The sequence below is a fragment of the Ictidomys tridecemlineatus genome, chromosome 15 (assembly GCF_052094955.1).
Source record: "Ictidomys tridecemlineatus isolate mIctTri1 chromosome 15, mIctTri1.hap1, whole genome shotgun sequence".
Classification (NCBI taxonomy): Eukaryota; Metazoa; Chordata; class Mammalia; order Rodentia; family Sciuridae; genus Ictidomys; species Ictidomys tridecemlineatus.
This window is the reverse complement of record NC_135491.1, coordinates 6,611,575-6,636,132: the sequence shown is the minus strand read 5'-3', so window position 1 is coordinate 6,636,132 and position 24,558 is coordinate 6,611,575. Positions and strand designations below refer to the sequence as shown.

The window sequence follows — 24,558 nt, the reverse complement described above, 5'->3', positions numbered from 1 at the left end:
GGTCCCAGTTCAGACTCTGACTTCTGGCCATCTCCACTGATTTTAATGCTATGCTTTTGCATCCAATTCAGAATTTGCTGTTTGTGGTACTGGAGATTGAACTCAGTTAGAACTGAGCTACATCCCCAGCCCTTTTTATTAAGACAGGGCACTAGTTGCCAAAGCTGGCCTTGAACTTACTATCCTCTTGCCTCAGCCTCCTGAGTAGCTGGGATTATAACCACAGCAGGTATCAGTGCTTAGTAAGTCATTGTGACAAAACATTCCACATTCTCAGCCTGCATTTTCCAGGGCGCAGGCCGCCTGCTTCCTCAGGTACCCCCCTCTGATGCAAATGAAGACCACGTGTCCAAGTGCACCCAGCGCTTTATTAGGTTTCCCACCCGGGTTAGGCCTGCATCACAGGCCGGGACTTCTCGGCCTGCAGCTTCACTCCGGAGCCCGCGAATCCTGTGCCACCCTGAAAAAGGTGGGGAGAAGGGTCAGATGGAGGTGGTCCAGGTTAACCACAGGCTCCAGGTGGCACTGGGGTTCCAAAATCAATCAAGGTGAAGTACAGCCAGCAGGGAGACTGGGCGTGGGAGAGCTAAGCACCCAGGAGCCTGGCTGAAGAACACAGGTGGGTGGAGTTGGGACCTAGGGAGACTGGGCAGAGTTCCAAGGGAGGGAGGGGTGTGTGGAAAGGCAAGAGGCGGGGCCTGGGAAGAAGGGGAAGGGGAGCGGAAGAGGGGGCAGTCAGCTCACCCGCTGGAGCACAATGATGTCGCGCTCGGTAAGCTTGTCGCCATTCACTGGGTCCACCATGTCCTTCCGAATCAGCTTCTCCACACACTCAAGGGTGACCACTGCCCCACTGCAAGGAAGGTGCATAGGTCAGCCCAAGAGCCACGCCCCTGAAGCCCACTCTACTTCCTCCCAGTCAGGAGACTCACGAGGGCCTCAGCACGGCGCACGGTGTGGCATTGCTCAAGCTGTCACGGGTCACTGCGCACACGTAGCGCTCGCTGCGCGTGATGAGCCCCACGCGGTCCACCGAGTCATCGAGTGGTGTGAAACGCACAGGCGTCAGGTCCGACATGCGCAGAGGCTTCCCTGACATGGGGCAGGTCACGATTCGCGACTGCAGGGATGGAGGCAGGCAGCGTTAGCAGGGGGCTGGTGGCCAGATGACAAGGAGCCTGCGAGGATAGGTGGGGACCTCGGCAACACTGAGGGAGCTCACTGGCTTCTCCAGTTTGGTGGCCTTGGCCTCGGGAGTCAGCGACGGGATCCAGAAGCTGGGTAGCGCTTTGTCCTTGTCTTTGCTGGGGGGACCCACGCTGGGCCCAGGTTGGGTATCATCTGTGGGGGAGGGAGAGGCTCGGATGGGTACGGTGGGAAGCACTAGGCCTGTGGGGCCCCTACCCATTTGCAAGCCCACTTCCTGTCACCTGGGCCAGTCCCTGCGATGACCTTAGAGGTGAAAGGGTTGAGGGGCCGGCTGACGATGGCTGCCTCCTTCTCCAGGAAGCCGCGGACTTGGTCCTGGGCTGCTGCTCGCTGCAGCTTTTTCTGCTCCTCTCGCTTTGCGCCTCTCTGCTTCTCGTAGGCCTAGAGACCAGAAGGGAGTGAACCAAGCATCAAGTATTCACAGGCCACCCAGGGGAGTAGGGGTCCCCTTCATAGTGGGTAAACTGAGACCCACATAGTGGCCACTCTGGCAGAGGTTAGCCACTGCCCCAGTGCACCTTTCCCAGGCTGTCCTGTACTGCACATGGCCCAACACACTTGCTTGTCCCTCCCCTACTGTGGGTCAATTAGGTCATTTCCCACTTGGCCAGTTTGGGGCTTAGTGTTGTCTTTGTCCCTTGACGGCAGAGTGGTCAATGGTCAAGCCTGGCTAGAGCTTGAATGCTGGGGCTCAAACCCCATCTTTGTCACCCTGTGGCCTGCCGTGACCTCTCCAGGCTTCAAGCCTGTTTTCCTTCTCGTTTTTGGTACTGTAGACCGAACCTGGGGTGCTCTACCATTGAGCTACATCCCCAGCCTCTTTTTTTTTTTTTTTTTTAAACTGTGAAACAAGGTCTCACTAAGTTTTCCAGACTGGCCTTGAACTTGTGGTCCTCTGCCTCAGTCTCCAGAATCACTGCAATTACAAGGATGGTGCCTGGTGCCAGCAGGGCTTCCAATATGGTCACCGTAAGGGAAAAGCTGGCCAGGAAGAGGGCTGTGTAGGGGGACATAGGTGTGGAGGGAGCCATTTGAGACAGAAAGTTCCACAAGGGGACCGGAAATGTAGCTCAGTGGTACTGTGTACGTACAGCATCAACCTGACTCTCAGAAAATGAGGCAGGGGGAGGAAGGGTACAGACCCACCATGCCTCAACTATGGTGATAAAAGGACCCCTCCCACCACCAAGTGGCTCTGTCCATGGAAGGCTGGCCCTGGCTCTCTGCTCTGAGGATTTGCATCTGTTTTCACCCCCCATGCACTCTGCAGGCTCCTCTGATGGCCCTGTCCACCTGTTTTACAGATGATGAAACCCAGGCCCACAGTGAAAAGGTGACATCCACCCACTTAGCAAGTCTTCACTAAGCACCCACAGCCTCAATGGGGACAAACTTGCTCTTTACCCCTGGAGCCTGAATCTAGTGGGGGGACATCAGCACACACGAGAAAGCACATGTAAACCTGCAGCTATAACTAAAGAAGAGGTGACCAGGTCAGACCCAGAAGGCCCGGGATCAGGGAAAGGTTAGAGTCAGCTGTGTCTGGGAAGTTTTCACCAGGAGGGGGAGGGGCATAGCATACTGAGCAGCAGGACAGCACAGGCAGTGGCCCTGGGGGAAGGAACTGAGACCAGACGGCCCAGAGTGGCTCTGCCATGAGCCCAGAGTCAATATCACCCACCCACCTGTTTCCCTTTCTCCCCATCCCCAACACCTTCATTTGCCGGGCGATCTCCTTCTTCTGGTGCAGAATGTACTCCAGGATCGCCTCCCGCTCATACAGGTAGCCATCTGGGCTGCAGAGAGGGAGGATGAGAGTCCAGGGACCTGGCCCAGTCATATGGCCAAGGCCCAATAAGCACCCATCCAACATTAATTCCCTGCCCTGTTGGTCCTACAGTGTAGTATTTGGCTCAGTTCAGCTCTCTGAGATAAATTCTCCTTTTTTTTTTTTTTAATGGTACTGGGGATTGGCCTTAGGGCTTCGAGCACTGAGATATGTCCCCAGTCCTTTTTATCTTTATTTTGAGAAGGGGTCTTGTTAATTTTCCCAGGCTGGCCTTGAACTTGTGATCCTCCTTCCTCAGCCTCTGTAAGCGCTGGGATTATGGTTGTGCCCCACTTCTGAGGTAAATTCTTACACTAGTCCACGATACTGATTCTCGTGGCTTTGGAGCATCTGTAGCTTGGAGGGGAAAGTCTTGTGCCATCGGGGGTGAACCCGGCAGGCCTGGGCTGCCCAGACCTTCTGGATTCCAAAGAAAGGACTGGTCTTTGACAGGCTCCTGGGAGCTTCTCTAAGCTCCTATAATGTCCTACCTGATAAGGGTGTCTTTATTTATCTGGGGACCGTGGGCCATGGGCTGTCATCTTGACCTTCAGAGTGGCTGGAGGCCAAGGTCTGCCAGCTGGCCATCAGCCATGTCTGTGCAACCAACTGCCAATCAAAACCCTGGACACCAAGGCCAGGGGAGCTTCCTTGGTTGGTGATGCCCCAAGTGTCATCACACACAGCTCACAGGAGGATTAGCACTGGCCACCCGACTTGCACAGGATGCGCACAAGCTCTGTCTGGACACCCCAGGTGCCTATTCCTATTGCTCATGGTAGTCTGCCGCCTTTCACCATAACGAACTGTCACTGCGGATCTGACAGGTTTGATGAGTTCTGTTAGTTCCTTTAAGGAATAACTGAACCTAAAGGTGGCCTTGGAACCCTGAGCAACTCTCATTATCTTTGTCAGAACCTGTTGCCTTGCTGAAGCCACTGCCTTGCTGCCTGTACCAGAGCCCTTCTCGTGGCCAGGCAGTGGTCAAGGTCATAAATACATGAAACAGGACCAGGATCACACCCACGCCTCACATGAGGACACTGGGGCGCTGAGAGGCTTGGGGACTCGCCCAGGGTACCCTGGCCGTGTGGGCAGCTAGACCCACGCGTGAAGCCCTCTCTGCCTGGTTCCCTTACCCTCCCACCCTTGTCCCCAGCTCACGTCACCACAGGATCATGGCAGGGCTGCAGAGACAGGCAGCAGCAGTCAAAGTCCTTCACAGCGTCCCGGCTCAGTCGAATGTTCTGGGTCCCATAGCCCGACGCCGCTGAGGATAGATGTGGACAGTGATGGAGAAGCAGAGACAAGCGACATGCGCCTCCCCAGTGCCAGAGGAGAGAGCGCTACCAGAGAGCCTGGGGGCAGGCAGGAGTGAGCCACCTCCATCCTGGGCTGAAAGGTGGTCAAGAGCTGATGTCAGCATCGGGCTGCGGCTGCACAGCCTGTGGGAAAGTGCTGGTTCCCAGAGGCGAGACAGGCCCCATGGCTGACAGCTCGTGCTGAGTCCCATGCTGTGCCGTGACCCAGTGCCTGCATTGCTGCGTCCAACCCCCTTGGACAGGCCATAACAGGTGCGGCCTCTCATAACTGAAGATTGGGAGGAATGCATAAATCCTGTGAGTGCCTCCAGGGACACTGGGCCAGGGAGGCTGTCACTCATGACCATCAAGTGCCTGGTGTGGGGGGAAGGGTGCTCCCAGGATGCTCAGTGGCAAAATCAGGGGCGCAGACTGAGAAGGTGACTTTGAGACACTGCAGGCCCCCAGCTCAGTACCTGTGTCCTTCTTCTTCTCATGGTAGGTGTAGACGGCCCCCGCCGTGCAGTTCTTGCCATGCCGTGTCATCCTGGGGAGGAAGGGACAGTAGTAAGGCTGTGCTGACTGGATGCTGCTCACACTCAGGCCTTTGTGGCCCTCAGAGCTGATCTCCCCTTGGATGGGAAAGCTGGTACATACAGTCATGGTGCCTCCTCCAGGAAGCCCACCCACACTCACCTGAACTCACCCTAACATAACCTTTAATGGCAAAAGAATTATTTGTTTGGAGGTGGGAAGAGGTGCAGACCAGGTGGCCTAGCTGTGCCATTCACATTTTTAAAAAAGACATCAACTGGGTGCAGTGCATACACTTGGAACCCAGCTACTTGGAAGGCTGAGGCAGGAGGATCGCAAGCTGAAGGCCAGCCTCAGCCTCAGCAACTGAGTGGCGCCCTGTCTCAAAATAAAAAATAAAGACAGACACCAAGGTAGACTTCACTTCAGTCTAAGTAGGTAAGGGGCCCATCGCTGGTAAGCCACTGTGGCTCCATAAGCCCACTCCACCTGCCTCCCACTCCCATCTTTATGGACTCAATTGTGGCCAAGGCACTAGTCTCAGCGCTTGGCCCCATTACTGTCCACCAGTCCACTAGCCAGCGATGAATGGATGGAGGATGATAGGTCTGAGAGCAGCTCGGAGTGGGGCTCTGCCTGAGGAGGACGGTGCTGAGCACCTCTTCACGTGCTCAGTGATGACGGGCTACATATAAAGAAATGTCTATTCAAATCCTTTGTCCATTTTTATATCAGGCTACTTGCCTTTTTTATTGCTGAATTATAAGATTTCTTGACATACATGCTGAATATAAGTCCTTTGTCAGCTCTGATTTACAAATATTTTCTCTATTATGTTGTTCTTTCAGTTTCTTTTTTTTAATATTTTTCAGTTGTAGATGAACACACAGTACCTTTATTTATTTTTATGTGGTGCTGAGGATCGAACTCAGTGCCTCACACATGTGAGGCAAGTGCTTTAGCACTAGCCACAACACAGGCCCTGCTTTTTCAGTTTCTTGATGGGGTGTGACAAAAACTTTTTTTTTTTTTAAACTACACCGGAGATGGAACCCAGAAAGGCACCCTACCCTCAAGCTATACTCCCAGCAGCCCCCCCTTTTGTTATTCTGAGACAAGTTCTAAGTTGCTCAGTTTGACTTTGAATTTGCAATCCTCTTGCCTCAGTCTCCAGAGTCACTGGAATTACAAGCATGTGCCACTGTGCCTGGCAAGTTTTTAATTTTTATGAAGAACAACTACCTAATTTTTTATTTGTTGCTTATGTTTTTGGTGGTGTATCTAAGAAGATGTTGCATGAGCCAAGATTGTGCAGTTTATTCCTATATGTTCTTCCAGGAGTTTGTAGACTTAGCTTTTACACTTAGGTTTCTGTTCTGTTTTCAGTTAATTTTTAATATAGTGTGAGGTAGGGAACCTACTTTTTAGTCTTAGGTGAACACAGTATCTTTATTGCTATGTGGTGCTGAGGAGTGAACCCAGTGCCTCATGGTGAGCACTTTACCACTGAGCCACAAACCCAACATTCCGCCACCCCTAACCCATTTTTTTTTTTTTTAAAGATGAACTCCCCTGAAGCCCACAGGCTTTAGCAGGACTCCCTGCTTAGTAAATAGCTAAAGGAGCCAGTTCAGCAGCCTACATGTTCTTTTAACCCTTAAAAGGATTTTAAAAAATTATATTCCTATCTCACCCATCTTTAAGTTACCATCTAAAAATTCTCCTGCTGGGCATAGTGGTAAATACCTATAATCCCATCAACTCGGGAGGCTGAGGCAGGATCCCAAGTTCAAAGCCAGACTCGGTAACTTAGAGGAGGCCCACAGAAACTTAGCATGAACCTGTCTCAAAATAAAAAATAAAAAAGGAGCTGGGCTCGGTGGTGCAGGCTTGTAATCTCAGTGACTTGGGAGGCTGAGGCAGGAGGATTGTGAGTTCAAAGGCAGCCTCAGCAAAAAGCAAGGCGCTAAGCAACTCAGTGAGACCCTGTCTCTAGGGCTGGGCATGTGGCTCAGTGGTTGAATGACCCTGAGTTCAATCTCTGGTTCCAAAAATAAAAAGGGCTGGGGATGTGGCTCAGTGATCAAGTGCCCCTGGGTTCAATTTTTGGTAAGCCCCACAAAATAAATAAATAAAACTAAAAATTCTCCTAAGGGTGGGTTTGTGGCTCAGTGGTAGAGCACTTGCTTTGCACATGTGAGGCTGTGGGTTTATTCCCCAGCACCACATAAAAATAAATGATCAAAAAAATAAAATAAACAAACAAAATAAATGCAGTGTGTCCATCTACAACTAAAAAATATATATACATATTAAAAAAAATTCTCCTAAGGTTAGTTACAAATAATACAGTTTCCTTCCACAATATCAAATTTATTGAATGATAATAAATGCACAAGTTACCCCCCCAAAAAAAAAACCCAAAAAAACAAATAATACAGTTTCCAGTTTACAATTTAAATCCTGACATTTTAGGGCTGGAGATGTAGCTTTATGGCAGAGTGCTTGCCTAGGATGTGCCAAGCCCTGAGTTAAACTCCCAATACCCCCCAAACAATAAAATAAAATAAAACAGGGCTGGGGATGTGGCTCAAGCGGTAGCGCGCTCGCCTGGCATGCGTGCGGCCCGGGTTCGATCCTCAGCACCACATACCAACAAAGATGTAGTGTCCGCCGAGAACTAAAAAATAAATAAATAAATAAATATTGAAAATTCTCTCTCTCTCTCTCTCCACTCTCTCTAAAAAAAAAAGAAAAAAAATAAAAATAAACAAATAAAATAAGGTATTGTGTCCATCTACAACTAAAAAAAATATTGGAAAAAAAAAGGGCTGAGGGGCTGGAGAGCTGAGATTGTGGCTCAGCAGTAGAGTACTTGCCTAGCACGTGCGAGGTACTGAGTTCGATCCTCAGCTCCACATAAAAATAAATTAATGAAGTAAGGGTATTGTATCCAACTACAACTAAAAAAAAAATTTAAAAAAGGACTGGGGATGTGGTTCAGTAGAAGAGCACCCCTGGGGCTCAGTCTCTACTGCGGGAGTGGGGAAACAGAAAATTTATTTTTATTCACATGATCCTTAGGTTCTCAGTCAAAATATTCTTCTACCCAGGTGTAGAGGAACATGCCTGTAATTCCCGTGACTTGGGAGGCTGAGGCAGGAGGATCACCAGTTAAAAGCCAGCCTCAGCAATTTAGCAAGGCCCTACAGCTCAGTGAGACCCTGCCTCTAAATAAAATACAAAATAGAGCTGGGTTGTGGCTCACAGGTCGAGCACCCCTGAATTCAATCCATGGTACCCCCCAAACAAAACGAAACAAAAGGGGTGGAGAGGCTATAGGTCAGTGGCAGAGGGCTTGCCTAGCATGTTTGGGGCAATAGGTTCCATCCTTAGCACAACATAAGAATAAACAAAGGCATGCTGTCCATCTACAACAACAAAAATAAATAAGGGGAGGAAAAAGGATGGGTTGGGGATGTGGCTCAGTTAGCTCAGTGATAAACTGCCCCTGGATTCCATTCCAAGTATCAAAAAAGAAAGAAAATAAAAAGAAGAAACAAAATTTCTTCCAGATCAGTAGTTCTCTAAGTGTGGTCTTAAGACCCCTGTGGGCCCTCAAGACATTCCTAGGGAGTCTGAGAGGCAAAATTCTTATCAAAATAGCATCAAGACATTATTTGCCTTTTTCATTCTCATTCTCTTGAGAGTAGTACAGTGGAATTTTCCAGAAGCTATGTGAGGTATGATACTGCAATACTTCCCTGCTGTGGGGAGAGCAGACTGGTACAACCACTTTGAAAATGAAATGTCAATGCCTACTAATGTCAAACATATGCCACCCTACAAGCTACCAACGCCTCTCCTACTTCCCTACAGAAGAGCATCTGTCTCCTACAAGACACATCCTAGAGTGCATTATTTGGAACTGCTGATAAACCAGAAAATACCCAAATGCCTGAGCATATGGATTAAAGGAACTGGGGCACAATCACATAATGGGAACACCCAGCAATGACAGCAAACAACCTACTGTCAGGCTGAATCTCATAAATACCATGTGGGTGAGAGAAGCCAGACACAAAAGAAAATTTACTATATGATTCCATGTATATGGAGTTCAACAACTCACAAAAGTAATTATGGGCTGGATGTGGTGGCTAAGGCAGGAGGATCGTGAGTTCAATGCCAGCCTCAGCAACTTGGTGAGGCCCTAAGCAACTTAGTAAGACCTTGTCTCAAAATAAAAAGGGCTGAGGATGCGACTCAGTGATGAAGCACCCTTGGGTTCAATCCCTAGTACCAAAAAAAAAAGTAATGTCTTTAGAAACTAGGTTCCTTTGGGGAGCGGAAGTGGCTGGGAGGGGCCTCCAGGCAGCCCTATGAAAGCTTGCTCTCTTTCTAGATTTGGCTGCAGGTGGCATGGGTGTGTTCACTTTGAAAAGCCACTGACTATATGGTTGTTTTCTATTCTTCCTTGTATTTGTTCTAGAAAGAAATTAACTGGGGGGGGGGACCCTGCTCCTCTCCAGGGGCCCATCAAGCATGTTCTGGTTCTGCACTGTGGCTACCATGTTGTCCTAATATGATGCTCCCCCTTGATTTAACACCTGTGGATAGACTTGAGCATCTGCAACACATAGCCTTGTATCTAATGTTATCTAGGATGCATGCAAGGTTACATTTAGGATAAATTCTATCTATCCATCTATCTACCACCTACCTACTTACCTTTGTGGTACCAAGGATTGAACTCAGGAATGCTTTACCACTGAGTAATATCCCCAGACCTTCCTATTTTTTAAATTTTGAGGCAGGATTTCACTAAACTGCTAAGCCTGGCCTCAAATTTATGATCCTCCTGCCTCATGCCTAGCTCATTTAGGATAAATTCTTAAAAGTGGAGTCATAGGCTCAAAAGGCATGTACATTTAACATTTGATGATCGTTTGTTGCTGGTGTGCCTCAGGAGTAGAGGATTTGCCCATCATGTGGGAGGCCCCGAGTTCTATCCCCAGAACCATAAATAAATAACTGAATTGGCCCATCACTCTCCATGCAGACTGACAGGCTAACTCGCCTCCAACGACCTCAACCTTGCAGCTCCACTGACCTCGCGGCTCCACCACTGGATTTCCTGTGAACACCCCCAAGCTGTGCCCTGTCGGTGTAAATTATACTATGGGAAATGTGGCATCCAGGACAGACAAGAAGACACTGTAATGCCTCCAATCCACAAGGGACTCATCTGGAATAGTCAGTCATACTATAATGCCATGTTCTTTCACAGCAATATGCAAAACTTGCAGTGCAAATCATGGGGTGCATAGAGGATATGGGGTGTGGCAGGGCACTTGTAAACTGTCCAGGATGCTGAAAGACACAGGAGGCTACAAAGACAGAGGTGAGTGGTTTTACAGGCATGAAATGGTTAATAAATCCATACCCACTCCAAAAAACATGGCACTTGACCTTGACAAAGGCATGTGGTTTTCCATGGAAACAGGCATCGAAGGGGACATCCTATGAGTTGTTATAAGGTGGTGGAAGAGGGTTCTCTGAAATCTGATGGAAAGTTCTATTACAGGGGGCTGGGGATGTGGCTCAAGCGGTAGCACACTCGCCTGGCATGCGTGCGGCCCGGGTTCGATCCTCAGCAGCACCACATACCAACAAAGATGTTGTGTCCGCCGAGAACTAAGAATAAATAAATAAATGTTAAAATTCTCTCTCTCTCTCTCTCTCTCTCTGTCCCCCCCTCTCTCTCATTCTCTCTTTAAAAAAAAAAAAAAAAAGAAAGTTCTATTACAGCTGTGGATGGATGTGGTTCCTAACATATGTAGGGAACGGAGGTAGTGGTAGATGTTTCTGGAAAACGCATTATGTGTGCTTTGTGTATTCCTACACTCTTGTTTCCTCTGTATGTAGTGTTCTGAATTCACCTAATCTCTTTTCTCATGGATGCATGGAAGCAAATGTGAATTTTTTTAATGCTCAAATTGCTCCTAATATACCAACTGCATTGGTATAAGTTCATGTTTTTAAAATATTTGTTATAGAAAAACTGACTACACATGGAACTCAGCAAACTGACAGACAAAAAATCAGCTACCTCACCAGAAAAATAAGCAAAGATATGAAGAGGCAGAAGGAAGTCAAAAGCCCAAAAAGCACATGAGGAGATGCTCATGTAAACTCCAAGGAGCTGCTGTTTCACACCTACCAGCAGGCAGCTAAGACAGGCTTGGTGGGGCTTGTGGAGGGGGGTCACAGGACTGCTGGGCGGCGTGTGGCAGCACGGATAGGCCAGCCATCCCCAGATACTGCTGCTGCTGCTGCTGCTTTGGCACACACTTCGGCTCTCAAGCACGTGTGTCCCAAAGACATTCAAGCTACCCACAGGGGAGCAGATAAAAGGCTGTTCACAGCACCACTGTTTACCCTGGAGGGGAGTCGAAGGCCACTGAATGTCCTTCCCTGAGAGAATGGATAGTGAAATGCAGTGACTGACCATCAGGGGGACTGGCCTGCCTTGAATTGCAACCATCAACCACCAAGTGTAGGCCCAAGAACACTGACCAGCAAAAAGCTCCACACTACGCTGCCTTTCACATTCCAACAGGAATCACCAGGCTCTCCTGGCTGCAGAGCTCTCTCCCCCCTACCTACGTTTGTTCAGAAGGCAAGTTTTGGTTTTAGCAACATTTACATAGAAGCAGACCCTCATAGTTTGTGTTTATGACAAATGGTGTGTCTTCTAACCCCTACTCCAATCATCTCTCTTACCCCAGAAAGGGTCCTTCTGGGTCACTGTGCCCTCAAGGCCACCATGGTGTTACTTGCAGAACTGACCTTGACAGAACCCCCAACCTGCCCCAGCCCCTTCCAAATTGCTCCTAATATACCAACTGCATTGGAATAAGTTCATGTTTTTAAAATATTTGTTATATGGGCTGGGGATGTGGCTCAAGAGGTAGCGCGCTCCCCTGGTATGCGTGTGGCCCGGGTTCGATCCTCAGCACCACATACAAACAAAGATGTTGTGTCTGCCGAGAACTAAAAAATAAATGTTAAAAAAATTCAATTAAAAAAAAAAAAGAAAAATATTCAAAAAAACCCAAAAAATAAATAAATAAAATATTTGTTATAGAAAAACTGACTATACTGACTATACAAGCCAGGCCTCTCCTCTGACTTCCCAGGCCCTAAGCCTCCCAGTAAGTGGCCAGCACCTGCCACCTCCCCTTGCTTATGTGCCACCCACTCCCCAGGCCCAGCCCCTTGGCTTCCGCCCCAGCCCCCCAACTGCCACTCATGAAGGTCGTGTTGACCTCATGGACAAATTCCCCGCTCTATTCTTAGTTGTCAACTGCCTTGACCCTCTGTGGTATTTGGCACTGGGCACCCTGCTTTCCCAGAGATGAGCTGGCTGGGTGTTATGTGGCCAGGAACAGAGGTTTCCGTGTGGATGGGGAATGTTCCCTCCATGAGTAGGAGGACCTGAGAGAGGAGCCTTTTTAACTTTCATGGTTGGTATGAGAATGAACACCAGGGACAGGCTTGACCCCTGAACACATGTCAACCCTTCAAGTCCCTGCTGTCATCAATTATCTAACCTCAACCACCCGTCAAACAGGTCCCATCAGCATCTCCACTTTGCCAATGGGCCACCCAAGCCTTAGAAGGGGAACCATTTGCCTAGGTCAGTAGTTCTCAAAGTAAGGCTCAGGGACCCCAAGGCCCCTAAGATATTTTCAGGGAATCCACAAAACTACTTTTTCATATTACTAAACATTATTTACCTTTATTCTCCTTATTCTCTCACACCTATACAGCAGAGTTTTCCGGAGGCTGTGAGCTATGTAAGAATGTCGTTGCTCCGGTGGCTAACTGGATGTGCTGTGTGCATTCTGTCTTGGGTTTTAAAGGTCTTTTTTCTTCCTTCCCCCCAGGATTGGGGATTGAACCCAGGGTACTCTATCACTGAGTCACCTCCGCAGCCCCTTGTATTTTTTATTTACAGATGGAGCCTTGCTAAGTTGTCCAGGTTGGCCTCGAACTTGTGATCTTTCTGCCTTAGCCTCCAGAGTAAAAAAAGTTCTTTTCTTATGCCAATGGAAAGAAACCAGGCACAAAAGGTCATATAGTGTACAATTTCACTGACAAGGAGTATCTAGTAGAATAAGCCAAGTTAAAGAGACAGAAGGTGGATTAGTGGCACCATAGGCTGGGGGGTAAGGAGAGGAATGCAGAGCGACTGCTGGTAGGCACAGGGTTTATTTTGGGTGTGATGTAAATGTTCTGGAAACAGATAGGGGTATACAATACAGCCAATATACTAAAACCCATTGAACTGTTCATTTTTTTTGGTACCAAGTATTTTATCAGAGACACCCACTGAGCCACATCTTCAACACTTTTTATATTTTTTAATTTTTTTAAGTTGTAGATGGACACAATACATTCATTCATCTATCTATCTATCTATCTATCTATCTATCTATCTATCTATCTATCTATGTGGTGCTGAGGATCAAACCCAGGGCCTCACACATGCCAGGCAAGTGCTCTGACGCTGAGCCATAACCCGAGCCCCAAGCCCTTTTTATTAAGACAGGGTCTTGCTGAATTGCTTAGGGCCTCACTAAGTTGCTGAGGCTGGCTGCAAACCTGTACTCTTCCTATGTGGGCCTCCTGAGTCACTGGGATTACAGGTGTGTGCCACCATGCCCAATACAGGGTATGCACTCCAGCACCAACAACTTTTAAAAGTATCTATTTTATTTTATTTTCTGATGTGGCAAATATTGGTTGATACAACTCACATAACCTGAAGCTCTTAGAAGTCCTTCATGATTCTGAAGTTCCTGAGATAAAAAAGGGAGAGACTCCCTGGCCAAGGGTAGACGGGGCTGCCAGGCAGCAGGGCAGGATTTAGGGGAAACTCCAGAAACTGAGTTTCCACTCCTACATTCTTTTGTCTCCTCAGTCAGGCCAATTTCAAAATAGAAAACAGAACTACTGCCATCTGCTGTCACCAACATTTCAGAGGAAACAGCCAAAAGAGCAGGACCCACAATAACATCAATTATTATGTAGCATCGCCCCCACTTTACAGGGAGGCCACAGGCACACAGAAGCCACCAGCTGGGAAATGGCAGAGCTGGGATTCAAACCCCAGGCTCTGGGGCTGCCAACCCCCCCCCTTTTTAATATTTATTTTTTAGCTATAGCTGGACACAATACCTTTATTCCATTCATTTATTTTTATATAGTGCTGAGGATCGAACCCAGGTCCCCCCAGCACGTGCTAGGCGAGCGTTCTACTGCTGAGCCACAATCTCAGCCCTGGGGCTGCCCTCTTAACCAGGTACAGGCCACCAGGAGGTCCCATTCTAAAAATAAAGGCCAATCTACTTCTTCCTTCACTCAGTCTTCAAGATCCAGGGTGTATTCTACTCTTTCAGCACTACTAATTCAGATGTTAAATTTTCACTGGAGATACTAACTTTTTTTTTGGGGGGGGGCAGGAGGTGGGGGTGGTAACCAGGGATTGAACCCAGGAGCTCTTAACCACTGAGCCACATCGCTAACGTTTTTATTATTTATTTTTTATTATTATTTTTGGTACTAGGGATTGAATTCAGGGACGCTCACCACTGAGCCACATCCCCAGCCTTTTTTTGTATTTTATTTAGAGACAGGGTCTCACTGAGTTACTTAGCACCCCGCTTTTGCTGAGGCTGGCTTTGAACTCCTCCTGCCTCAGCCTCCTGAGCTGGGATTACAGGCCTGCGCCATCGTGCCTAGCTTTTAGTTTTTATTTAGAGACAGGGTCTTGCTAAGTTGCTTAGGGCCTTGCTAAGTTGCTGAGGCTGGCTTTGAACTTGTGATTCTCCTGCCTCATACTCTGAACTACTGGGATCACAGGTGTGTATCACTGCACCCAGTTTCAGTAAATGACCTACATTTAGATTTCATAAAATTGAATTGCAAACATTGATTCCCACACCCTGATTGTTCCATAATTAAAAGTTTTTCAATAATTGAACCAAATATTGGTGTTTAGATTCTGAAGAGTTTTTTTTGGTTTGTTTTAAAATATTTTGTTTTAGTTGTAGTTGGACACAATACCTTTATTTTATTTTTATGTGGTGCTGAGGATTGAACCCAGAGCCCTGCACATGCTAGAGGAGCACTCTACCGCTGAGCCACAACCCCAGCCCCTAAAATTTAGCTCACTGGTCAAAGTAGCTACATATCAAAATGCTCCAGTCTCTTAGGACCTAGTGGCTTTTGTACTGGCCACCGTGAACAGCACGGTGCTAAGACAGAACTTCTTAACAATATGCCCACAATATACAAACATGGTGCTAATTTCTTAACATCATGCTTGGCCAGCTGGTGTTTGAATTACCCTGATCATCTCCTAACTGTCTTTTCCTGAAAAGAATGTCTAACCAGTGGCTCTTTAATGGTGGGGTCAGAAGTCCTTCAAGAACCTAAAAAATACTATATATTTTCTCCCAAGAATGTTGTAGACCAAATAGGTGTTCTGGTGCACGCCTATAAATCCCAGCTACTCTGGAGGCTGGGGCAGGATGACAAATTTGAGGCCAGCCTGGGGAACTTAGCAAGAGTGTCTCAAAATAAAAAATACAAAGGGCTGGTGATGCTCTCAGTGGTAGAGCACCACTGAATTCAATCTTCCATGCCCAAAAAAGAAAGTTTATAAAGACAAAAGACAAGTCAGTTTTAAAATGGGCAAAGGGGGGGCTGGGCTTGTAACTCAGCAGGAGAACACTTGCCTAGCCTGTGTGAGGCACTGGGTTCCATCCTCAACACCACATAAAAATTAATAAAACATAGGTATCATATCCATCTACAACTAAAATATATTTAAAAACAATTTTTTAGTTGTTAATAGGCCTTTTATTTTTTTTTATTTATTTGTATGTGGTGCTGAGAATTGGACCCAGTGCCTCACGCATGCTAGGCAAGCATGCTACTACTGAGCTGCAACCCTAGCTCCTAAAAAATATTAAAAGAAAAAATAAATAAAATGGACAAAGGATTAGAACAGACATTTCTCCAAAGAAGATCACAATGGCCAATAACACACATGAAAAGACTTTAATATCATTAGTCATTAAGCAATTACAATAAAAACTACACTGAGATACCAATTTACACCCCGTTAGGATGAGTACAGCATGACCAAAATGACAGATAGTAATAGGTGTTGGTGAGAATATGGAAATTGGAACCCTCACAAATCACCACGGGAATGAAAAGGGGTGCAGCCACTTTGCAAGTTCCTCAAACCCTTAAACAGTCAGTATTTACCCAGCAATTCCACTTCTAACAGAGGGGAAAATGTATGTCCACATAAAAACTTGCACAAAAAATTCTGACAGCATCATTATTCATAATAGCCCCAAAGAGGAAACTCTCTGTCAACTGATGGAGACAAGGTGGTCTATCCTTTACAGTGAAATATTATTCAACCATAAAAAGAATGAAGTACTACTATATGTTACAACACTGGAGAACCTTGAAACAGATGCCAGGTAAAAGAAACCCACAGAACACATATTGTATGCATTTAAGTGAAATATGCAGATTAGACAAATCCATAGAGATAGAATGGAGATTAGCAGCTGCCTAAGGCAGAGGTGGGGGTGGAGTGGAAGGAACTGGGAGAAAATGTGGAATGAGATTTCTTTTGGGGATGATGAAAATATTATAAAAGTGATAATGGTGACAGTTGCACAACTCTGAACATGCTAAAAACCACTGAACTGTGTACATGTTAAATGGGTGAACTGTGTTACATTAATGATATTCCACTAAAGCTGATTAAAAAAAAAAAACAGATGGTTGGCTGGATTTGAGTTGGCCCTACAGACTGTAGTTAGCTGACGATTAGATGGTGGAACTAGTGAAATGAAACTCTAAAGAAGCAAAAAGAGCCAGGTGTGGGACTGGGGTTGTGGCTCAGCAGTAGAGCATGCTAGCCTCCCACATGAGGGGGCCCTGGGTTTGATCCTCAGCATCACATAAAAATAAACAAACGCAATAGAGGTATTGTGTCCAACTACAACTTAAAAAAAGAAAGAGCCAGGCGATGTGGTGCACCCCTGTAATCACAGCGACTGGGGAAGCTAGAGCAGAAGGATGGCAATTTGGAAGCCAGACTCAGCAACTTAGTAAGACCCTGTTTCAAAATGAAACGTGATGTAGTTCATCGGTAGAGCATCCCTGGGTTCAGTCCTCAGTACAAAATAATAATAAAAGTAATAAAATAAAATATAAAAAGAAAAAGAAATGAAACAAAAAAAAAAACCCAAATTCTGATGGTGAGATGACCCAACAGAATAACTATTTCAGTTTCTTAAATGAACCCATTACACCAAGGGGGTAAAAAAACCAAAACGGTGGAGCGAAGAGGGGGCTGGCTGTTCTACATTTGAGAGATTTAAGCCTGACAAGGTGGCCCACACTGTAATCCCAGCTACTGGAAAGGCTGAGGCCGGAGAATCGCAAGTTCAAGGCCACTTTCCACAATTTAGGAGACCCTGTCTCAAAATAAACACTAAAAGGGCTAGGGGTGTGGCTCAGTGGTAGAGCACCGCAAAAACAAAATGAAAAAAAAAAAAAAGGTCTGGGAGACTAGTTCGGCAGTAGAGCGCCCGTGGATTCAGTATTGAGGCGGGGGGATCTTGAACATTCTCATAACAAAATATTAATACCGATCCTTCAAGGTCCAAATTCACACCGAATCGACAGCACAGTTAGGATGCAAACCAAGGGCTGTCTGATCCCAAAGCTCCACAAAAGAAAAAGTTAACCCCTACACCAACCTCGAGAGGGAAGAGACTGTCACAGGGGTGCAGAGAAGGCAACCGCAGGTGGACTGCACAATCCACTACTGCCCGCTCGCCTTCCTCACCCTAGTGAGGCCTCCTTCCTCGACTCCCACTTCTCAGAGCCCCGGGAACCTCAGCTCCTCCTTCCACTGGGACCTCCGACCCATCGCCAACAACGGCCAAACTGCCAGAATGAGAGCTGGCTACTTCCAGAGGATGCTGGGAGATGTAGTTCAGCCTCCAGCTTGGATCGTCGGGAGAGCTCGAGTTATGACAGCGAATCGAGAATTCGAAATTTTGCCCCTGCCTCCCTCAGAAACCCAGGGAGATAGTCCGAGAAGGACCGCAGCAACATTATCCCTCCAACTCCTAGAACTCACCTCACAAACGACGCCGAGTCGCCGAGTCGCTCCGACTGTGTCCCTACACCGGAAAGAAGTGCTGTTTTCTCACTCTGTTCCACCTACTTCCGCCCGGCCGCAGATACCGGAAGTAAAGGTGCCCCTAGTGGCGGGGGTGCCTCTACTGGCTGGGTAAGTCCTTTCTTTTTTCTCTTCCTCCCTCCGGAAACCTGAGAGACAACTCGAAGGTTCCGGTTAGTGAAACTGGCGCGACTATGGCGAACGCTTTATATATACTAGGCATTTCCTAGAGCGGACGATTTCCTATTTTAATTCCAATGCTTTTGAAACTCTCCAAGCCAGATTTCAAGGACTAACCACCTCTCCTTGAGATTGGGATGCCTACATCCCCAAATATAGTATTTATTTTTCATGCTACAGCTTAACAGGTAGAAAAGTGAGAACACCTCTGTTCCCATTTTATAGATATAGCAATAAAGAAATCGTAAGTCAAAGCCATTGAAGTCATTCTCAGAAAATAGTGATTTATTGCGGTATTGCCCGACTATACCAGGGACCAAGACATATCGTTTCTGTCAATTCTAGGTATCTGGAGAACCAAACATTTATTTCCCTAGCTCAGCCAGGCAGGTTCCCACCGGCTAGCAGACCCCTAAGGGGTCGGGAGTGGGGGATGGGGGGGTGGGAGGAGTCGATGCAAACCCAGTCCCCTACATGCCCAAGGGTATTGGGGAGGTCTCTAAGGAGCTCTGGCCCTTAGGCCCTTTGTCCTAAGGTCCCTTTAAATACTTTGTCCCTAACCTGAGTCCCGCCCAGGGCAGGTAATCGCAAGCCCCGCCTCTCTGCTAGAAACCGAGGCTGGTTACCGGGAACCAAGTACCCCTTCTCCCTCCCTCCTCCCCTCTCCCCTACCCCTTTTCATCTCTGGCTACAGCTGGCTGAAGAGATCCCGATTAAGGAGGAGGGGCAGTGCTCACAGGTCTGGGCAGGTAAGTGAATATTCCTAGAGGCAGAACCTGGTTTGAAGACCCTGGTTTTCTTGCTCTCCACCACTTTGAGGCCCAGAAGTTTGGGACCCCCAGACCCAGGAGTCCAGAGCCCCTGTTTTCTCATGCCCTCTAACTCCAAAATACAGAACCCTTCCACTCCTGTAGTCTTTGATCTCTGTGAGTGGATGTGGCAATGGGCAAAGGGAAGTGTAGGTGGAACTGATCACCACCGGACCTGTTTATGAGCACCTACTACGTGCCAAAACCAGTGTTGGGTGCTGCAGACACAGTGAAGGACAAGCACTCCTGTGCTTATCTCTAGAGGAACTCGGCCTTCCTCCAAACACTGGCTCTGACATTTGCAAACTGTATGACTATGGGTGTTATTTTACCTCTCTGGGCCTTGGTTTGCTCATCTATAAAATGGGATAATAATAGGACTGCTTTGAGAATTAAAATGAGTTGATATAGGTCCGCAGAATGTGGGCTAGCTAAGTGCCAGCTCTTACTTTCATGCATGACGAGTCCAGGAAGAGAAATCCTGCCTCATTCCCCAGGGACTGAGGCACCTGTCATCTATACTGTACTTTGTTCCAAGTGTCCACAAAATATGAAGGGCCACCCTTCTCTGCTGCTGCTCTGTATGGGATTGACAACCTGCCTGGATAACTCACCCAATGGAAAGCAAGACCAAAGTGAGTACTGGGGGAAGAAGCTGTGTGCAGAGGCCGGACCCAGGAACCCTGATGCTGGTCCACTCTTCCTTGCCCCAGAATGGAAAACCAGCCCGTCTTACCTCAAACCCAGGCGTCAAAGCCCCTTCCCAGCCCCTTCTCCCAGAAGACCTCATCTTATGTCTGCAGCTCTAGGGACTCTCTATTTTTCTTTTTCTTTCTTATTTCTCCCTTCCTTCTTCTCTGGGGCTCAAACTCCGTGCCTCACATGTGCACGGCCGCACCCTACCACTGGGCCCTATGCTCTTCTCCTGTCTTTAGGACCAGACTTCTTCTTGGGTTCCACAGAGGCCCAGAGTTTCCTGGGCAGCCACAGGCGGATTCCAAGAGCCAATCACTGGGACTTTGAGCTGTTCACACCGGCGAACCTGGAGCGGGAGTGTAATGAGGAAAAGTGTTCCTGGGAAGAGGCCAGGGAGTACTTTGAGGACAATACTCTGACGGTGAGGGCTGGGGGTGAAGGGGACTGGAGTTCGGGGCCCTCTGTCTTCTCCATGGTGGAGGTGGGAGGTCCTGGCCCTCAACTTCCTCCTCCTGTGGGTCTTAGCAAGGTGGACTCGTTTTGGGGTGTTGTGGATCCCCTACTTGATTTGCCGTCTTCCCTCCTTCTTCTCCACCCCTACCCCTCAAGGACCGCTTTTGGGAGAGTTACATCTACAATGGCAAAGGAGGTGAGTTCCGGCTGAAACCTTTTGTTCCAGGCAGCCCCTTCCCGTGGAAGCCAAAGTAATGGGAAATTAGGCAAAAGAATCAGCTGCCCTCACCCTTATTAAGGAGACCCCTCCCTTGACACTGTAGCTCCTGTCTGAGACTCACCACACATACCTTATTAGCTTCCAGGGGAGGCCCCATGTCTCCAGGAAAGGGAACATGCCATGGAGGGAAGAGCTTAGCCCTGGAGCTCATCAGAGGGGCAAGTGCACTGAGCCCCAGCCCCTTTGGGGTTTGCTGGTTACTAGGGGGGGGCTGCTCCTTAGCAACATGGGCAGAGCAGGAGGCTTGGCCATCCTTACCTGTCCAGTTTACCCACCCCCGGCCCCTTTTCTGAGTTCTGAGGCCCCATCTTGGCTGCAGCTGTTGCTAAGGGGGGCTGCTCCTTAGCAACGGGGCCTGGTCAGGCCAGACTGAGGAAGCCTGAAGCACTACCTGGCTGGCTTCCCCTCCCCCACAGCCCCAGCCCAGCTTCAGTGGCCTGGTTGCTAAGGCGGCCTTCTCCCTAGCAACTGCGCCTAGCTGGAGGACCCAAGGCTTCCTGCCCACTGGAGGATCCCCCTCTGGGTACCAGATGCCCCACCCCCTGGTGGCCTGGTTGCTAAGGTGAATGCACCTTAGCAACAGGCCCTAGGCCTGGGCTGGAGTCCTCACATTGGAGCCTGGTTGCTAGGGGAGGTAACTCCTTTGCTCCTGTACTGGGGAGGTCTAGTGGTTCCTTGAATCTACCTGAAACCTGCTTGAATTGGAAGGACCTGCCTTCTCAGTGCAGGGTTTTCTTAAGGAAGTCAAAAAGACCCAGTGATTTAGTTTGAAGGAAGCCCCTCCAGCCCCCACTGTCAATAAAACTGCCCCCAGAAGTAAGTGCCAGCAAAGCCTCACAAAAGAGGTCTCCCTGTGCTCCCTCAGATTAGCAACAGGTCCATGTGAGTTTTGGACACATAATTATTAGGAGGTGTTCCCTAAATTTCTCTATGAAGTGAACGCTTCCTAGCTGTCTGGTAAACTCGGAAACCTTCCTGTAGATTTTGTTCTTCCTTTAGAGTTGAGGCCTTACTTCTCGATGGCCTGGCTGGTAGAAGGGGTTGCATTTCCAGAGCAGGCAGAATTGCCAGATAAAATATAGGAACCCCACCTCCCCCCAACTCCCGTGCTTCCTGCAACAGTTAAATTTAAACTTAAGATATACAATGAATAGTTTTAAAAGTATAAGTGTATCCTAAATATTGCATTGGATATTCTTTTTTTTAAATTATTTTTTAGTTTTAGGTGGACACAATATCTTTATTTTATTTTTTTATGTGGTGCTGAGAATTGCACCCAGTGCCTCAGGTGCTACCACTTGAGCCACATCCCCAGCCCCTGGATATTCTTTTTTTTTAATATTTATTTTTTAGTTGTAATTGGACACAATAACTTTATTTTATTCCTTTTTATGTAGTGCTGGGGATGGAACCAAGGGTCTTGAACGTGCTCTACCACTGAGCTACACTCCAGCCCATTGGGTAGTCTTATACTGAAACTTATCTGTTGTGTATCTGAATTTCACATTTAACTGGGTGTCCTATATTATTATTGGCTAAATCTGGCAATGCTCAGTGTAGGGGCCTCTTAAAGCCACCTGAGCTCTCTACCCTATCTTCAATGTGTCAACTGCTCACTGAACAGATGGATCATATAGGAGGTTGTGCCCTGACTCTTCGCGACCAGGACACCCCATATCCAAGCAGGGTCTATGTTGTCATAGGGATTTAACTCCCCTTTTTAAAATCCCAGATGAAGTTATGACAGGCTTTTATGCATTTGAGCTCACAGAGTGTTCACAACCTGTGAAGTAGGGGTGGGGCGATTTGGATATTGGAGTGGATGGCAGTCTCTGAAGCAGTGGCTCCCTCTATCCACAGGACATGGACGAGTGGACGTAGCAGGCCTGGCGGTGGGGCTGACCTCTGGCATCCTGATAATTGTCTTGGCTGGCCTGGGAGTCTTTTGGTATCTGCATTACCGACAGAGCCAGGGCAGGAGCCAAAGTCAGCAATCTTCTTCCCAAGAGTAAGGGGGCTTCAGGAGGGAGGGGCCAGAGGAAGAGAACAGGGGACAGAGAGAGATTTGACCTAAGGAGTTGGGGGCAGGATGGCACTGATAATAGAAACGTAGAGACAGGCACATGGAGAACGTGTCTGTCAGCTGGCTTGGGTCTAGTTCGGGCAGCTGTCAGGCTAGTAGTAGGAGTTCTGTCAACATTTGCTGCCTGCCTATCTTTGGGTACCAGGTTTCTGTGAGATTATCACTCCAATATTGTACGTGATGAGACTGTTTTTGTGCAGCTTGTGAGCCATGGTTGTCTATGGCATGTCAGTTTCCATGGTGACAGGGTGCAGCATGTGTTGTGTGTGCTGTAAGTTGTCTAGGTGTGTCTTTCTCACTAGCAGGGTCTCAGAGGATGTCTAAGTGTCCTAAGTTGTAGAAGTATACTGGGTTTTGGGGGGCGTTTAGGATGAGTTATCTGGGAAATTTGTGATCCAGTGTCTCTCTGGATCTGCTGAGTTCTGTTTCTGTGTGTGTCTACCTACCTACCTCTCTGCAGGCAGTTTCTCTATTACTCTGCCTGTATCTGGTGTATGTTTCAGTGTCTGAATGACAGCCTGCATCTGTGGTTTTGGATTTGTGTCTTCTTGTCCATGTACACCTGTTCAGGAGCTTTTCTGCATGTAGTGATAGGCTGTAGGTGATCCTCCTTTCCTCTGGTCAATCTTTCTTCCACCTCTGTCCCCCTGTGTTTCCTAGTCTGTTTCCTCTCTATCCTGTAGGTTCCTCCTGCTAACTACACCTTTTCTGTCCCCAGGGCCGGACTCCTCAGCCCTCTGAGCCCTCCAACGCCCCTACCTGCACCTCCACTCCTACCCCCAGGCCTCCCCACCTATGAGCAGGCGCTAGCAGCCTCTGGTGTGCACGACGCACCTCCACCCCCTTACTCAAGGTACTGGGAGGGCTTCTATCAAGGGGCGGGGCGATGAGGGGGAGGGCACTGTCGGAGGAGGGGCGTAGGTCTAGGGGCGGGACTTGGAATTTGGGGCTTATCACCGGGGGCAGGGCTTGGAGTGCGGGGGTGGGGCTGCATGCAATTGTCTGTAGGGGCGTGGCCCAGCGTTGTGAGACAGTAGCATTATAAGGGGGTGGGGCTTATGCCCAGAGGGTCAGGGATTGGCTGAGAAGCCAAGGGCGGATCGGTGTGGTCTCGGTTGCGGGGGTGTGGGGTGGGGACAGCCGGATCCTTGACTCTCCTCCATGCCCCTCCCCTTGTAGCCTCCGGAGGCCTCTCTGAAGATCTGCTACGGAGTCCGGGCTGCCCGAGTTGTGCCCCTGATTCACACCGGATTCCGGAAGTCCCCAGGCTTCTTAGATTCTGGAGTTGAGCTTGGGGGTTGGAGGGATTAGGGGTCGTTCGACCCAAGGCCTATCCCGTCACACGTGTTTCCGCCGCTTACGGATACACGCACGTCCCCGGCCGACGTGTTGCGGAGTCAAGGACCTTGCCCCTTGCGTGCCCCCAGGCTCTCCTGACTTGGGGCAGTCGACCAGTCCCGCCCTCGGTGTAGGCAAGCGCGCGTGGAAACTCAGACCCAGTCCGACAGGCCGGGTGTGTGGTCTTGCGTGTGTATCAACCTTCTCCCTCGGATGCCACAGGGCACGCACACGCGGAGAGCCCCGCCCGTGCACCCTCGAGTCTTAAGGTAGACTCGGTGCGCGCACAGGGATGCCTCGTAATCCAGAGAAAGGGTAGGGGGATATATTTGCAAGTGTGGTCGGCGGGGACAGGCTCGTGTTGTATGGGGAAACCGGACTTGAACTGTTCCCCTGGATAAAAACCCTTTGGAAAGGAAATTTTAAAAGGATAAAACAATAAAAAATAAAAATCTCATGAACTAAACCGCGTTCCCGGGCGCATCTGCGCGCGGTGGAGCTGATTTTCTGTACAAACGCTGTGCCCTACACCCCCAGGCTCTGCTAGCACTCAGTC

General features: G+C 48.4%; 2 protein-coding genes across 4 annotated transcripts; one reads left to right on the top strand and one right to left on the bottom strand.

Annotated features, from left to right (window-relative positions):
- Positions 1-348: 348 nt before the first annotated feature.
- Positions 349-18,258, bottom strand: Nosip (nitric oxide synthase interacting protein). 2 transcript variants are annotated; one of them, XM_078031631.1, is made up of 10 exons: positions 18,122-18,194; positions 10,497-10,569; positions 4,815-4,885; positions 4,202-4,307; positions 2,924-3,005; positions 1,431-1,590; positions 1,223-1,341; positions 933-1,120; positions 745-853; positions 349-460 (listed from the first exon to the last, which is right to left on the bottom strand). In XM_078031631.1, the coding sequence occupies exons 3-10, from the start codon at positions 4,882-4,884 to the stop codon at positions 389-391; spliced, it is 906 nt and encodes a 301-aa protein (XP_077887757.1). In that variant the 5' UTR covers position 4,885; positions 10,497-10,569; positions 18,122-18,194; the 3' UTR covers positions 349-388. The 2 variants fall into 2 exon arrangements, with proteins under 2 accessions (XP_077887757.1, XP_005336737.2); XM_005336680.4 differs by lacking the exon at positions 10,497-10,569 and having other exon boundaries at positions 18,122-18,258.
- Prrg2 (proline rich and Gla domain 2) lies at positions 17,984-24,468 on the top strand. Of its 2 annotated transcripts, XM_040279387.2 has the most exons (8): positions 17,984-18,274; positions 19,038-19,092; positions 19,691-19,787; positions 20,088-20,269; positions 20,458-20,497; positions 22,442-22,589; positions 23,383-23,517; positions 23,844-24,468. In XM_040279387.2, the coding sequence occupies exons 1-8, from the start codon at positions 18,012-18,014 to the stop codon at positions 23,860-23,862; spliced, it is 939 nt and encodes a 312-aa protein (XP_040135321.2). In that variant the 5' UTR covers positions 17,984-18,011; the 3' UTR covers positions 23,863-24,468. The 2 variants fall into 2 exon arrangements, with proteins under 2 accessions (XP_040135321.2, XP_040135322.1); XM_040279388.2 differs by lacking the exon at positions 17,984-18,274 and having other exon boundaries at positions 19,650-19,787.
- Positions 24,469-24,558: the final 90 nt, after the last annotated feature.

Bases quoted from the DNA above. Each gene is read 5' to 3' on its own strand.
- Nosip (XM_005336680.4), bottom strand. From the start codon at position 4,884: ATGACACGGCATGGCAAGAACTGCACGGCGGGGGCCGTCTACACCTAC. The intron at 1,342-1,430 runs GTGACAGGAAGT...CCTCCCCCACAG, and splicing joins CATCGCAGGGACTGGCCCAG to ATGATACCCAACCTGGGCCC. The intron at 1,121-1,222 runs GTGAGCTCCCTC...CCATCCCTGCAG, and splicing joins CCACCAAACTGGAGAAGCCA to TCGCGAATCGTGACCTGCCC.
- Prrg2 (XM_040279387.2), top strand. From the start codon at position 18,012: ATGACAGCGAATCGAGAATTCGAAATTTTGCCCCTGCCTCCCTCAGAA. The intron at 19,093-19,690 runs GTAAGTGAATAT...CTTTGTTCCAAG, and splicing joins GTGCTCACAGGTCTGGGCAG to TGTCCACAAAATATGAAGGG. The intron at 19,788-20,087 runs GTGAGTACTGGG...TCCTGTCTTTAG, and splicing joins CAATGGAAAGCAAGACCAAA to GACCAGACTTCTTCTTGGGT.